This window comes from Dioscorea cayenensis, chromosome 3 (assembly GCF_009730915.1).
Source record: "Dioscorea cayenensis subsp. rotundata cultivar TDr96_F1 chromosome 3, TDr96_F1_v2_PseudoChromosome.rev07_lg8_w22 25.fasta, whole genome shotgun sequence".
NCBI lineage: Eukaryota > Viridiplantae > Streptophyta > Magnoliopsida > Dioscoreales > Dioscoreaceae > Dioscorea > Dioscorea cayenensis.
In genome coordinates, this window is record NC_052473.1 from 2,107,291 (window position 1) to 2,120,271 (window position 12,981).

A 12,981-nucleotide genomic window follows, 5' to 3' on the forward strand; every position below is an offset into this window, starting at 1 on the left:
AAGGTACCAAAAAACATAATGAAAAAAATAACAAAGCCACCAACTAATCCCTTTGTCTTCCTTGCCAGCAATCTCTCGTTGGTGACTTTAAGGACAAATCCATCTTGTTGTGGACCACTCTTGCTCGTCAGGAAGGAGAAAGCAACCTTGCTCACCCTCCATGAAATGGACAACGCTAGCGCGCCGCTCTTTCCCTTGTCGTGGTTATGCACCATCTCCACCTTCTCTTCTCACCCTATCTCTGTGACAGTGACGAAGAGGAAGAGGAATATTGAGTTTTATTTAGATGACTGGTGTGCTGAACTGGCAAAGAATTTGGGTGATGTGATCTATTGTTAATGTGGTAGATACACGTGGCAGAATGACTTGGATTTCAAAGGCTGAGTGTGTAAAAACTGACCTCCACATCAGCACATATGGGCCGGGATTGTTTGGGTGGCCTGCCGGTGAAAGAGAATCATAGCTGGGTAACCGTTTTGATCTAAATCAAAGTTGGGATACCGAAAATATACGAAGTCAAAGTTTGGGTACCTCTCAAAAAATTTACTCGTTATATGTCATTCATCAAACTTTCTCACAGTATTTCATATTCTGTCCACATTCCATATCAACTAAACATAAAAACCTCAATTGTATATTGTACATACTATATAAAGAATCTCAAAAGATAAACCAAACCCTCTCCCCCTCCCTGCTACCAAAATGAACAGATGCATATTACTCAGAACTTATTCATCTTATTTATTAACAATGAGAGGTGGCAATTATATTGATTTCAGATCACAAGCACACAAATGATCAAATATTCAGCATAAAACCAAGGAACATCAAAGGACATACTTAAATTGTTAGGAAATGAAGCTATGATGGTTTTCACTGTCTAAAGAAACCAAGCTCTCCACAAAAGCATAGGCTTTTGCAGAACTATTCAGGCAGTTATCAGTGTAGACGCACTCAGTATCTTCCTGCTCATTATCCAGACTCCTGTAAAATAGTTTCTCAAGCCATCTCAACAGAACTCTTCCATTGTGAATGAAAACCGGCTCAGGCCGCCGTCGATATCCAGGTATAGAATGCAAAGAAATAGAAAATCTGTGAATCCAAACATTGTTGATTGGATCCTCTAGCATCCACGCATCCATAGAACCAGGAGAATCATATGGAGCATTCACTACACAGAGCTTCCCTTCCAGCTGCACAAGAAACATAGCCCCCTGAACAATAATCTGGTAGCTCAAAAAATCAGGAACTGCAATTGAATTGAACTTCTCACTTTCCAGATCAAAAGCAACTATTTGGTCAGGTATGACAGTGTTAACACCCTTTGTCCAGTATAGATAACCATTAGCATTAATTCCCTGGCCAGTCAGATAACAATCTATGCTACCAACATATTTCCATGACCATGTACCGAGGGTGAATACTTCACATCCCAGATCATAACTTTCAGTTACATGGTTCATTTGATGGTAAAAGAACCGTACCACTTTATACTTTTTTGTCACAGGGTGAAATCCAAGAAAACATTTTGGAAAACTACTGAGAACACTTTTACTATTACGAGTTGGCCTTGGCAGGTGAAGAAATTCTCTGGTTGTAGGATTGCAAAGCCTGATATTATGATGGTAATCATAAAGGCAAACTAAACCATTACATGGGGGTGTGCTGAGAATACCATCAGAATCACTGGTTAATCCGTTCCTCGGTTTCCATGTGTCTTCCAGCATGTTGAAGTGAAATTTTCTTTGACTTTGTTCTTCATTCTGGAAGAAAAGCATAACACGAGGAGGAGCAACTCTGGAAGCGCGATCAAGATGCAAGTCTACTAAGCGAGGATCATAAGTTAATGAATGCCAAAGCTTGCACACTAGCCTGAATCTTATGAGAGAACTCCCTGGAACTCTTGATAGTATGTCAATGATGATATCCAGAGGGATAAACCCAACTGCCTTCTTTGTTTTGTTGTGTTCATTACCAGATACCAAATCTACTACTCCTCCTTCTATTTGTTCTTCCTGGAAAACAACAAAAGTTATCACATTATTAATTTTACCAACAAATTCTCAAAACTTGTATATACAACCATATTCCATAAATAATAATTTTCTCCATGCCCTATCATTATTATCAAAAGCTTATTGTTAATTTACTCGTTCTTCTTCCTTCAAGAAATTCTTCCTACCTTGCTAGAATTTGCACTTTTTTCTTTCTTTTTTTTGAAAAGATACATGTTGAAGCAATAAAGAATGAGATGATATAGAAATATGTTCACTTTAATGCCAATATATGAAGATTGTCCAATTTCAAAATGCAAAGTTGGAGATCATATCATCTCACCATTTCTATTGAGACATGGACTTGTCTTATGACTAACTTCAAATAGCAAAGCATACATATCCACATCACCTCTTAACTTGTTATTGGGATGTAAGTCAAGAATCATGATACATTTTTAAGAAAAATAAAAGAAAAGAAGAAGATAAGCCCATGTTTACTGCTAAAATTCCCAGGGCTCAATACACACATATATATATATATATATATATATATATATCTACCTTTTAAAAGTCAAAAACAAGAATACATGTCACTAATGCCTTCTTCCAATTTTTTCTTGCAAGTAAAAGCTTTATGTGACTAAAACTGGTTTTTGCTTTACATCAACTCAGCCTCGCCATATATAACATGTGTTCATATATGCTATTCAGATGTCATATTCCTTCAAGCTACAAATGCACGGAGAAGAAAGGATCATAATCCAAGTTACTACTTATCACAACAAACAGAAAGAAAATTTTATGAGCACATTTTTTCATAGATATATATATATATATATATATATATACATGAGCACCTCTACAATGCAAGCAAAGCAGCATCTTTACATTTCCAAATATATTTTCAACAAAAAATTGGAGAAAATGGTCCCATTATTACTTCATAACAAGATGACATATTCTTTCAATTACATCTAAGTTCCATCATGCGGTCTTAATTCATTTCTTTCAGCAATCACAACCCACAGAAACTCTCATTCAAAACCAACCCAAAAAAAAAAATTTCTTGAGCAAAATAATTCACATGATTTAACTGAGCAATGCAAGTATAACCCATTCAACTACAACATCATTGAATTAGCTTCCAAATCACTTTCAAATAAATTTTCCATCATTTTGTATTCTGAGGAAACAAAGTCCAACCACATAAAAAAAATATATGCTTTTCCAATTACAGCTACTTCTCATTATATTTCCTTGTAGCCTGCATCTGCTTAATCAACCACAATCAACAAAAGCCCTAAATCAGAACAAACAAAGAATGGACTTTTCTTGCCAAAGATTATTCATTTGATTCAACTGAGAAATCCATGTATAACTCATCCAACTAGAACAGTATATTGAATTAGCTCCAAGTCACTTAAAATTAAATTTTCCCCAAAAATTCCGGGAAAGAAAATGAACTCTCAATCCATCACACCAAAAAAGATATGCTCTTTCAATTAGATCTACTTTCCACCATCCTTCCTTGCAGCCCTAATCTAAATTATCTTGATCAATCACAAAACCACAAAATCCCCAAATCCAAACCAACAAAAAATGAACTTTTCCTGTGAGAAATCATTCCCATGATCAACAGAACAATACATGTACACCCCATTCAACATCCCAACCAACAGCATCATTGAATTAGCATTCAAATTATGAAATTTATCAATCATATCGATTAATCAAAGGTCAACAAGCCTATATAAGACATTGAATTCAAGAAAATGGAAAATTCAGCTCATATGAATTGTCCTATAAAAAACACCAACATAATACCACAAACATCAACACAATCCTGGTTAATCGAACGCAAAAGAACCCAAGAGAGAGAGAGAGAGAGAGAGAGAGAGATTCTTGCCTTGGGAGAAGGAGAGCCTGAGGAAGCCATGAAGCTGAGGATCAATGAGAAGATTGCTCAGCAGTGTACAGTGCTATGCCGTCTAGCTTGTTTCTTTGAGGAGAGTTCTAAGCCTTATTAAATGGACACGTGTACAAATTTCTTCGTTTGACACGTGGCTCTAAGCCATTGGTGAAACTTGGTGCACTTTGTTTTTAGACAAACATTAAATTACGCCCTTTTTTTAATATAAAATAAAAATTACGAATTTTTTTTTTTAAAAAAACCCTTCTATAGTTCTTCTTGTCCAGAAAGGCTTGCTCTTATTCCAAAAGTGGAAAGCCCAGAAAGGCCTGAAGATTTTAGGCCAATTAGCCTCATCAACTCAATCTTAAAGATACTTTCCAAGATTCTTTTTTTTTGGGAAAGAAGAGCGGGGCGAACCCACTAGAGACCCAGGGACGTGCACAAGCCTCGGTGGAACAAGTGGGGACGGGGCCGCGCTCACGTGGGCGCTGAAACCACCCGTACACAACCACTATTCACAACTCCCAGAAATGTGCCCTCAGCCGAGAATCGAACTCTCACCACTCGGTGAGAGCTCTATCGGCGACCCGTGTACCAATAGACCCCAAGGTCGTTGGCTACTTTCCAAGATTCTTGCTACTAGGCTTAGCAAGGTCATCGACTCCTTGGTGGATCACTCTCAGTCAGCTTTTATCAAAGGAAGATGTATCACTGAAAATATATTGACAGCAGAGGAACTTATTTTCAGTCTTCAAAAGAGAAGGCTAGAGGGGAACATTGTCAAAGTTGACTTTGCTAAAGCTTTTGACATGGTTTATTGGGACTTTTTATTCGAATTGTTGCATGCTTATGGGTTTGGAACTAAATGGATTGGATGGGTCTCTTCCATTCTGTACTCATCAAAAGCAAACTTCTTAGTCAATGGGGAGCAAAAGGGATATGTTCGTTATCTCCGTAGTCTTAGACAGGGAGACCCATTATCTCCCCTTCTTTTTGTCCTTGCTACGGATGTGCTTCGTTTGATGTTCAATCACGCTCTTGACTCAGGTGTTCTTTATGGGGTCCCAATTGGTAATTGGGGAAATATGTGGCACCTACAATATGCAGATGATCTCCTTCTGGTAACTGCTTGGGGTATTGAGGATCTCAGAATTATCAAGCTCATTCTTTATCTCTTTGAGGGCATTTCGGGACTAGCTATAAATTATCACAAGACTTGCATGTTCTCCTCAGCTCACAATATTCTTCCCGAGCCTAGTTTGGTGAATACCTTGAATTGCTCTAAGGATATTCTACCGGTAACATATCTTGGTATCCCGATTTCTGGAAGACGGCCTCGTCGACAAGACTGGGAAGTGCTCATTGCTAAATTCAGATCAAAACTTACTTCCTGGAAATCTAAACTTTTGTCCTTAGGGGGTAGACTAACTTTAATCAATTCTGTTCTTTCTGCCCTACCTACTTATTGGATGTTTATCTTTAAACTCCCCTCTTGGATGATCAAAGCTATAGATAGAATCAGAAGAGACTTTCTGTGGTCGGGGGTTGACATTGATAAACCTAAGATGCGGCTCGTTAATTGGAATCGTATTTGCCGACCCAGAGAACACGGGGGTTGGGGTATCTTAAATCTGAGAAATTTCAATGTGGCTCTCCTCGGTAAATGGTGGTGGAAAGTAGTGAATGATCAATCGTGGAGCGGAAAAGGGGTAGTACTCTTCAACTATTTCCATCATGTTCCACATTGGAATTTACACAATTGCCCCCCAAGTAGACGCTCTTTTGTTTGGAATGGAATTTTGGCGAGTAGGTCCGCCTTTAGAGCTTGTATCGACCATAAAGTGGTGGATGGTAAGGCGACTTTGTTCTGGTTTGATAATTGGTTCGACAATCGTGCTCCGGCACATTTATGGCCAGAAAATTCAGAGCTTCTAACTCTCCGTCAGGTTCTATTTTTGAGCTCGCTTGTCTTTTGCAATCACAGTGGATAAGGGAGGACCAAGGTTAGACTTGGACCCCCCCTAACCTTGTTGACTCGGTTTCTCCTGGGTCAGGGGACATTATTAGTTGGAAATTAGCAGCTAATGGGTCTTTCTCGGTCAAATCTTTCTATTACTTTCTTAAGCATGGAGGGGTTATGTGCAAAACCACTAACTTGATTTGGAGTAGCTCTGCCCCTAAAAAAATCTGTATTTTCAACTGGTTAATGTGGGATAAGAGTATTCTTACTTTAGACAGACTCGCTGCTCGTGGTTGTAATCGTCTCCCCACTACAACTTGCGTCTTGTATTTTGCGGACGAAGAGACAGTTGATCACCTCTTCCATGCTTGTCCTTTTGTGATTCGTTTATGGAATTTTCTTACTTCTACTTTTCGGCTTCCATCGTTCCCCCGGTCAATTCAGGACTTGTGGGAACGTTGGAGACCCAAACTCCCGAACAGTGTGAGGGATGTAGGGGATCTTATTTCTCGTGCTTTACTCTGGAATGTTTGGTTGGAGAGAAATGTGCGAATTTTTAGAGAATCCTTTTCTGCACATTCCATCATTCTTGGCAAAATTATTCATATGTTCTTGCTTTGGGTTGATGCAGTTCCTGAGTCTAAAAAGGCAAGATTCGACGAGCCGACTGCCACTGCTAAACGCAGTTTGGATTTCTTGATTGACAACACTAGAGCTGGCGAGGATGACTTAGCTGAGTAATTGGTAGTTGTTGCTCCCGCCCTTGGAGCTGGGAGAGGTTGCTTTATTTTGTATTGTTGGTTTCTGCCTTTTGGCTTTTTGTATCTTTCCACTGCTAGTGGATTATCTTCCCTTTTCAGTTTAATGAATATGGTTTATCCATTTTTCAAAAAGTTCTTCTTGCCTTAAATTCTTCATTAAATTGGTTAATTTAGATAAATTTAATTTGTCTGATTTTTTGCTCACTCAAATGAAAAGGCCAATACGCTTTGGTCCTTTGGTATAGTAACATAGGGTCTATTATATATAAATTTTTTAAAAAATATTATATGTAGAATTTTTATTGTTCACGTTCAAAACATATTTGAATGAGTGTTAAGGATCCTCTACAATGGGAGTTGACTAACAACACACCTTCTACATCTGCTCGTTAAGACGTATAGCCGCACAATGAATTCCCCACTATGCATTCAATTAGTACATGACTTTTTCATTTCGTAAAAATAAATAAATAGTAAAATATATTTTTAAATAGGCATGAAGTCATTTTTTTAATATGTAAATAAAAATTAATTTTTTTTTATAAATATGGATAACACCACTTTGGAATAGTTGGTATTTTATTTCTCATTCAAAGGGATGAAATATCTCTATGGTAAAAAAATTAAGATAAATTATCAAAATATAACCTTAATATATTCACTTATTTTTTAATTTTTTTTTACATTAAGATGAATTATCATAAGATAACCTTAATATATTTGTTTATTTTTTTTTTTTAAATTATATCAAAACTTCCCCATAAATAAAAATGCCATAACAAGATTTAACTTACAAAATTCATATCAATTTGAAATTATGAGGTAACTTAAAACTTGTAATTGTTTTTATCTCACTAATCTACCTTGAGATCAGTCCCGATCCCGAGGTAAATCTACGGTGGATCGAACGCTTCATACCTTGTTCTCGAACGCGGGCTATTTAAATCATCTTCAACCTTGAGCTTTCCCCGCAATCGAATTTTAGAGCTAGGGTTTATTAGGGTTTTGAGATTGTTTCGGTGAATTCGTGGAATTGAGTGAAGATGTTCAGCCGCATCTTCGAGAATCGCAAGGTGAAAACCGATACTACCGTCACCGTCAGCAAGCTCAATGAGGTATTCCAATCTCGAAGTTAGAATTTTTAAAAAATCTCTTTGTTATCTGTTCTTATTGTTGATTGGAAATTGATAAGCTTGGGTTTGAGTTCTTTGTTTTGGGAATGATGATGAGTTCTAGCAATGCTGAGGAGTTCAAAATGTGAACAAAGTTGCGAATTTGAGTGATTTTAGATGATCAAAGTTGTTGTTTTGTTCATGCGATCTATATCTTTGAGAATTGGTTTTTAGAAATTCTAAAGATCATGGTTGAACTTGCATTGAAAAATGAGTTTTTGAGACTTGATTTCAATTTCTCTGTGTCTCAATCTTTGGATTATAGTAGGAAAAACAATGAATTTTTTCAACAAAAGAGACATGCCTGACAGGTTCCTTTTGGCTAGTTTTCACAGTTAAGTTATTATAATTGTTGTTATTGCGATTGTTATCGAATTTTTGAAGATTGAACATCCAAGTCTTTATTTCCCCAACCAATCTTAGTAAGTTTTCCTGTCATTTTGATTTGTAGAGCCTTCAACTTCTTGAGAAAAAGGAGAAGACTCTCCAGAAGAAGATGGATACTGAGCTTGTAAAGGCAAGAGAGTTTATCAGAGCAAAAAATAAAAGAGGTATTCCTCCTTCACTATTTTTTCGTTGGCCTTTCACTTTATGAATTTAGGCATCCCATGAATTCAGAAAGAATGAAAGCAGTGAATCTGATTATGAGTTTACTTTTATAGAGGCTATTGCATAGGCTTTGCCTCTGTTTCATGTGCTTCTACCATAACTAGTTTATGTCGAAGGTTGTTAATAAGTATTACTGGTTATGAATTTATCAAGCAGGAGGACTCTGAATTCTTTTTATCTTTTCTGTCTTTAGCTGCAATGCACTGCTTGAAAAAAAAGAAGCTTTATGAACAACAAATTGAACTAGTTGGGAACTATCAACTAAGAATTCATGATCAGGTATTTGGTCACCATTTCCAAACTGATTTTGCATCATAATTTATTTTACTATTCTCAGCTCCAAAATAAAATTTCTGTCTGTTTTTTTTTAACTGCCAGTTGATTTTGATAGAAAGTGCTAGTGTTACTACTCAGACAGTTGATGCACTGAGAAATGGAGCAGCAAAATTGAAGGAGGTGCAGAAAAAATCGTGAGTAACAGCACCTTCAAATTTGTATTTTTTTCTCATTACTCAATATTGTTCCCCATATCTAAATGTATACTTTTATCATGTATGAATTCTAAGATTTTAAACTTTTATGGTTCCCATTTACTGCACAAAGATATGATGTGTGCATTTTCTTGTTATGCAGTGACATTAATTCTGTTGACAAGACATTGGATGAAATCAATGAGCAGACAGAGAACTTGAGACTGGTTCAGGATGCATTATCTGCTCCCATTGGATCATTAGCTGACTTTGATGAAGTATTGATCTTTCTTGAAAGTTTTCATTAAGTTTGCTCACCTTTCATTGCTTATCTTGACAAATAAAACTGCATAATTGCAGGATGAATTGGAAATGGAACTCGAAGAGTTGGATGCCCTTGGATTAGAGGACGACAAAATTCTTTCGCCTGTTACAACTGCACCTACTGCTCCAGTTTCAAGTGTTCCAGAAAAGAGTCAACCAATTCAGCCAACTCCGCAAAAGGATTCAACTGAAGTAGATGAGCTTACTACATTACAAGCACAAATGGCTCTTTAATAAGGTATTAATCAGGTATATAAAATTTAATCAATACGATATGTATGAGAGACTATGCATTGATTCTTAGAACTTCAACAAATAAGAAACCTTTTTCCATCAACGTTTGACAGGATAAATCTTGCCCAGAGTTATACTTTCTATGAATGCATTGCTAATTCCTCATGGTTTTATTTATTTTCTCAGGACTCTGGTTCACAATGTGATTAAACATTTTCAAAGTTTTACATAATACGGCTGTACAGTTAGGCTTGCACAGATTGAAATGTTGGAATTTTGAGCAGTTCTTGTGATTAGATTTTTTCATTTATCTATATATATCAGATTGTGATTTTCCCTTTGTCTTATGAAACTTTTGAAGTGTGCCTCTTTTTGTTTGATTCATTATTATTTATTTTCCCATTTATACATTGAATAGGAATTTTTGTTCGACTTCAAGAGTGGTCCTCTTATCTGATCGAAGGTATCTGAATTAGATTACTTCAACCTTTGGTTTGTAATTTGTAGCTAATATGAACACCTTTGAGTATTTTGATTCATTATAACAATTTTGAAGGAAAAGTGGATAAACTACCTATATATAATATATTAAAACAAAGAAACAGGTGCAATGGGATTTATTATGACAATTGAGGGACAATACAGCAGAGGAAAATTAAAAGGAAATGAAAAAAAAAAACATAGAAAATTATTTTCTCATGTTATGTTTCAATGAATTTGTCCAATGCTTATTAAAATTAAGGATTTTTTTTAGGTATACATCCTTGTAAAATTACAATTTTTTTTTATACTCATTAAGTTTCTGAGTTCATATACACACTTATAAAAATTTAAGGGTCTGATATATACACTCCTCTCATAATTAATCATTGGTTATTATACTAATTTTGTTTTTATTAAAATGGATAAATCATGATTTTTTGAAAATAAACTAAGAAGAACAAACAAAGGTCATGGCAGCAAAAAGAGAAGATGCAACAAAATAAGCACAAGCAAGACATTATCATACTAATGCGCGGAAATGATACAAAAACAACATTAAATATTTTATTTTATTTTTTTATTTTATAAAGTGAATAAATCATAATTTTTTTTTTAAAAAAGGAAAAGGACAAAACATAGTATATAAACAAAGAACAACGTACATAAATGGAAATGAAAATCTATTGGAGATGGAAGATGGATAGAAATAAAGGACTAACTTTGATGATGGAACCCCTGATTATAGAGAGGACCTCCTCCCAGGGGATCAAAGATGCTAGCTGGTGGACTAAAATGGGGCCTAAACATCCAGTGTCACGTCCCGAATCCGGCTTATCAGACTTGGTGCGTCGACAAACAGCCACACACCCATAAGGCCGAGACTTAGTAGGCGTGCAAGACCTCAAAATCTAATCATACAACAGGAAACACAAAGACATCCAATAGAAGCTAGCACTACAAGAAAATTATTAATTACCAACGAAAATTACCCAGGAAACATTTTACTGGCTACTTAGCCAGGGAATAGACAGGGAATAGAATGGAATGACTAGATACAAAGATTAAAAATATTACCCAGGGATTACACAGGGCAATACCTAGGGAATCAGCAAGGGCAAAACTTTCCCAAGCTATTCCATTGCTAAATATCGCGGGAACTAGGCGGGTAATATTTAGCAATGGATTACTATCGAAAATTATCCGTTGGTATCTATACTCTAGCTAATCCCTGGGTAAAATTAAACAGTTTTAACATTACCTAGGGATTAGCTAGGTAAAATATTCGTTGTTATTTGTCCCTAGCTAATCCCTGGGTAAACTAAACAGCTTTAACATTACCCAGGGATTAGCTAGGTAAAATATTCGTTGTTATTTGTCGGTAGCTAATCCCTGGGTAAACTGAACAGCTTTAACATTACCCAGGGATTAGCTAGAAAAAATAGTCATTGTTATTTGTCCGTAGCTAATCCCTCGGTATTGTATTTCTCAGAATTTTTATTTAGCAAGAGATTAGTTTCCGTAGGTAAAATTGTTGGTCTTAAACATTACTCATGGATTAGCTATGGACAATAGCCATCATGTTTAATTCAAAGCTAATCCCTAGGTAAATATAAATTAATTTGATTATTTTAGAAGTGTATTAAATTGCTTTTTTTTAAGATTTGTTATTGAATTTAAAAATTTTATTATTAATTGTATTAACTTCATTATGACATACATAATTTTATAGTATGATTTGGTTGAAATCAAAAGAAAATAAATAAATAAATGCACTTTTTAATTAGCATTTAACTAAAATAATGCCAACAATTGCTAGGAAGAATGCATTTTTTTTTTTTTATATTCTTGATAGTCGTGGCACCAAAACTTAAGTAAAATAACAAATTTTAATATGAATCACCAACAAAAGATTACATTTTTAATTTTATAATATACCAAGCTTTAATCTTATAGTTGTTTTCTAAAAGATAATTGAGCACCATCTTTTTATAAAGACTTAATTATAAAGATATATATATATATATATATATATATATGTAAATATTTAAAATAAATAACAAAATAACAAAATAAAGCCATCATTTTAACAATAAATAGATAAGAAAATTTTGAAATTTTTCATAATTTTTTAAATATTGTTATTAGCTCTTTATATTGAGGACAATATAGTGACCCGTTACTAAGTAACCATATATATATTTCACAAAACTCTAGAATTAATCATTAATGTTTGATTATTATCTATTTTATTTAATTTAAAATATATCCCTGATTTTTCATTATTTTTTAATACAATTGAGATCCACTCTCTTTATTAACAGTAATAATAATTTTTATTTTATTTATTGATTTTATAAAAGACCTCTCTCTTTATACAATTGAGGGCTTCTTTTCTTTATTAGTCCTCACCACCACCACACTCCTCCAGAGCACCCGCACTTACTCTGCAACCTCCACCACCACTCTCTTTGAGAGCACCCGCACTTCTTCTGCAACCTCCACCTCCGCGCCTCCCCTGGCCGCCTTCGCCAGTGCCACCCTCGCCATTGTATGCCCTCTCATAGCCTCTTGCTTAAACCCTAACTTTTTTCCACTGCATCTGGCGATCATCTGGTGATCTCTTCAGCTCTTCTCCTTCGATCTCCTGTGGATTAAAGTTGGGGTTTTCAGAAATTGAGGGTAAAAATCTCTTCCGATCCCTATAATTTATAGTTGATCTTGTAGATTTCTTCATGTTTTACTTTTTCCTATTGATGAGATTTCTAATTTATTTTTGTTTGATCTCTTGATGTGCAGGATATTCAACCGATACTTGCCTTCTCAGTGCTGGCTGTGGTGGTTAAGGTATGGTGATTTATTAGGTTTAATCATGTTTATTATGTAGAGAATTTTGATTTATTTTGTGATTTTATCTAGGATTTGGATTTCCCTTATGATGGTTCTCAATTGGTGGATATTTTGTTGCCAATATATTTTTGAATCTTGTTTGATGAATGTTTGGGTTGTTGGTCAATGAGCATTCATTGGTATTGATTGTTTTATATAATTGTATCTAATCT

General features: G+C 35.2%; 2 protein-coding genes and 1 long non-coding RNA gene across 3 annotated transcripts; 2 read left to right on the forward strand and 1 right to left on the reverse strand.

The window, feature by feature from the left end:
- Window positions 1-679: 679 nt before the first annotated feature.
- On the reverse strand, window positions 680-3,986 carry LOC120257267 (F-box protein At1g53790-like). Its single transcript, XM_039264794.1, has 2 exons — window positions 3,904-3,986; window positions 680-2,015 (listed from the first exon to the last, which is right to left on the reverse strand). Exons 1-2 carry the CDS (start codon window positions 3,931-3,933, stop codon window positions 849-851), a joined length of 1,197 nt encoding a protein of 398 aa, XP_039120728.1. The 5' UTR covers window positions 3,934-3,986; the 3' UTR covers window positions 680-848.
- Window positions 3,987-7,673: 3,687 nt separating this feature from the next.
- LOC120257241 (vacuolar protein sorting-associated protein 32 homolog 2-like) lies at window positions 7,674-9,684 on the forward strand. The gene is made up of 7 exons (XM_039264789.1): window positions 7,674-7,745; window positions 8,254-8,353; window positions 8,605-8,690; window positions 8,790-8,881; window positions 9,045-9,159; window positions 9,242-9,454; window positions 9,626-9,684. The coding sequence occupies exons 1-6, from the start codon at window positions 7,674-7,676 to the stop codon at window positions 9,437-9,439; spliced, it is 663 nt and encodes a 220-aa protein (XP_039120723.1). The 3' UTR covers window positions 9,440-9,454; window positions 9,626-9,684.
- Window positions 9,685-12,563: 2,879 nt separating this feature from the next.
- On the forward strand, window positions 12,564-12,879 carry LOC120251815. Its single transcript, XR_005533495.1, has 3 exons — window positions 12,564-12,601; window positions 12,719-12,766; window positions 12,839-12,879. It is a non-coding gene; the product is annotated as an uncharacterized LOC120251815 (long non-coding RNA).
- The last annotated feature ends 102 nt before the right edge of the window (window positions 12,880-12,981 follow it).

Bases quoted from the DNA above. Each gene is read 5' to 3' on its own strand.
- LOC120257267 (XM_039264794.1), bottom strand. From the start codon at position 3,933: ATGGCTTCCTCAGGCTCTCCTTCTCCCAAG. The intron at 2,016-3,903 runs GCAAGAATCTCT...GTTGTTTTCCAG, and splicing joins CAGGCTCTCCTTCTCCCAAG to GAAGAACAAATAGAAGGAGG.
- LOC120257241 (XM_039264789.1), top strand. From the start codon at position 7,674: ATGTTCAGCCGCATCTTCGAGAATCGCAAGGTGAAAACCGATACTACC. The intron at 8,354-8,604 runs GTATTCCTCCTT...TTCTGTCTTTAG, and splicing joins CAGAGCAAAAAATAAAAGAG to CTGCAATGCACTGCTTGAAA. The intron at 8,882-9,044 runs GTGAGTAACAGC...CTTGTTATGCAG, and splicing joins AAGGAGGTGCAGAAAAAATC to TGACATTAATTCTGTTGACA.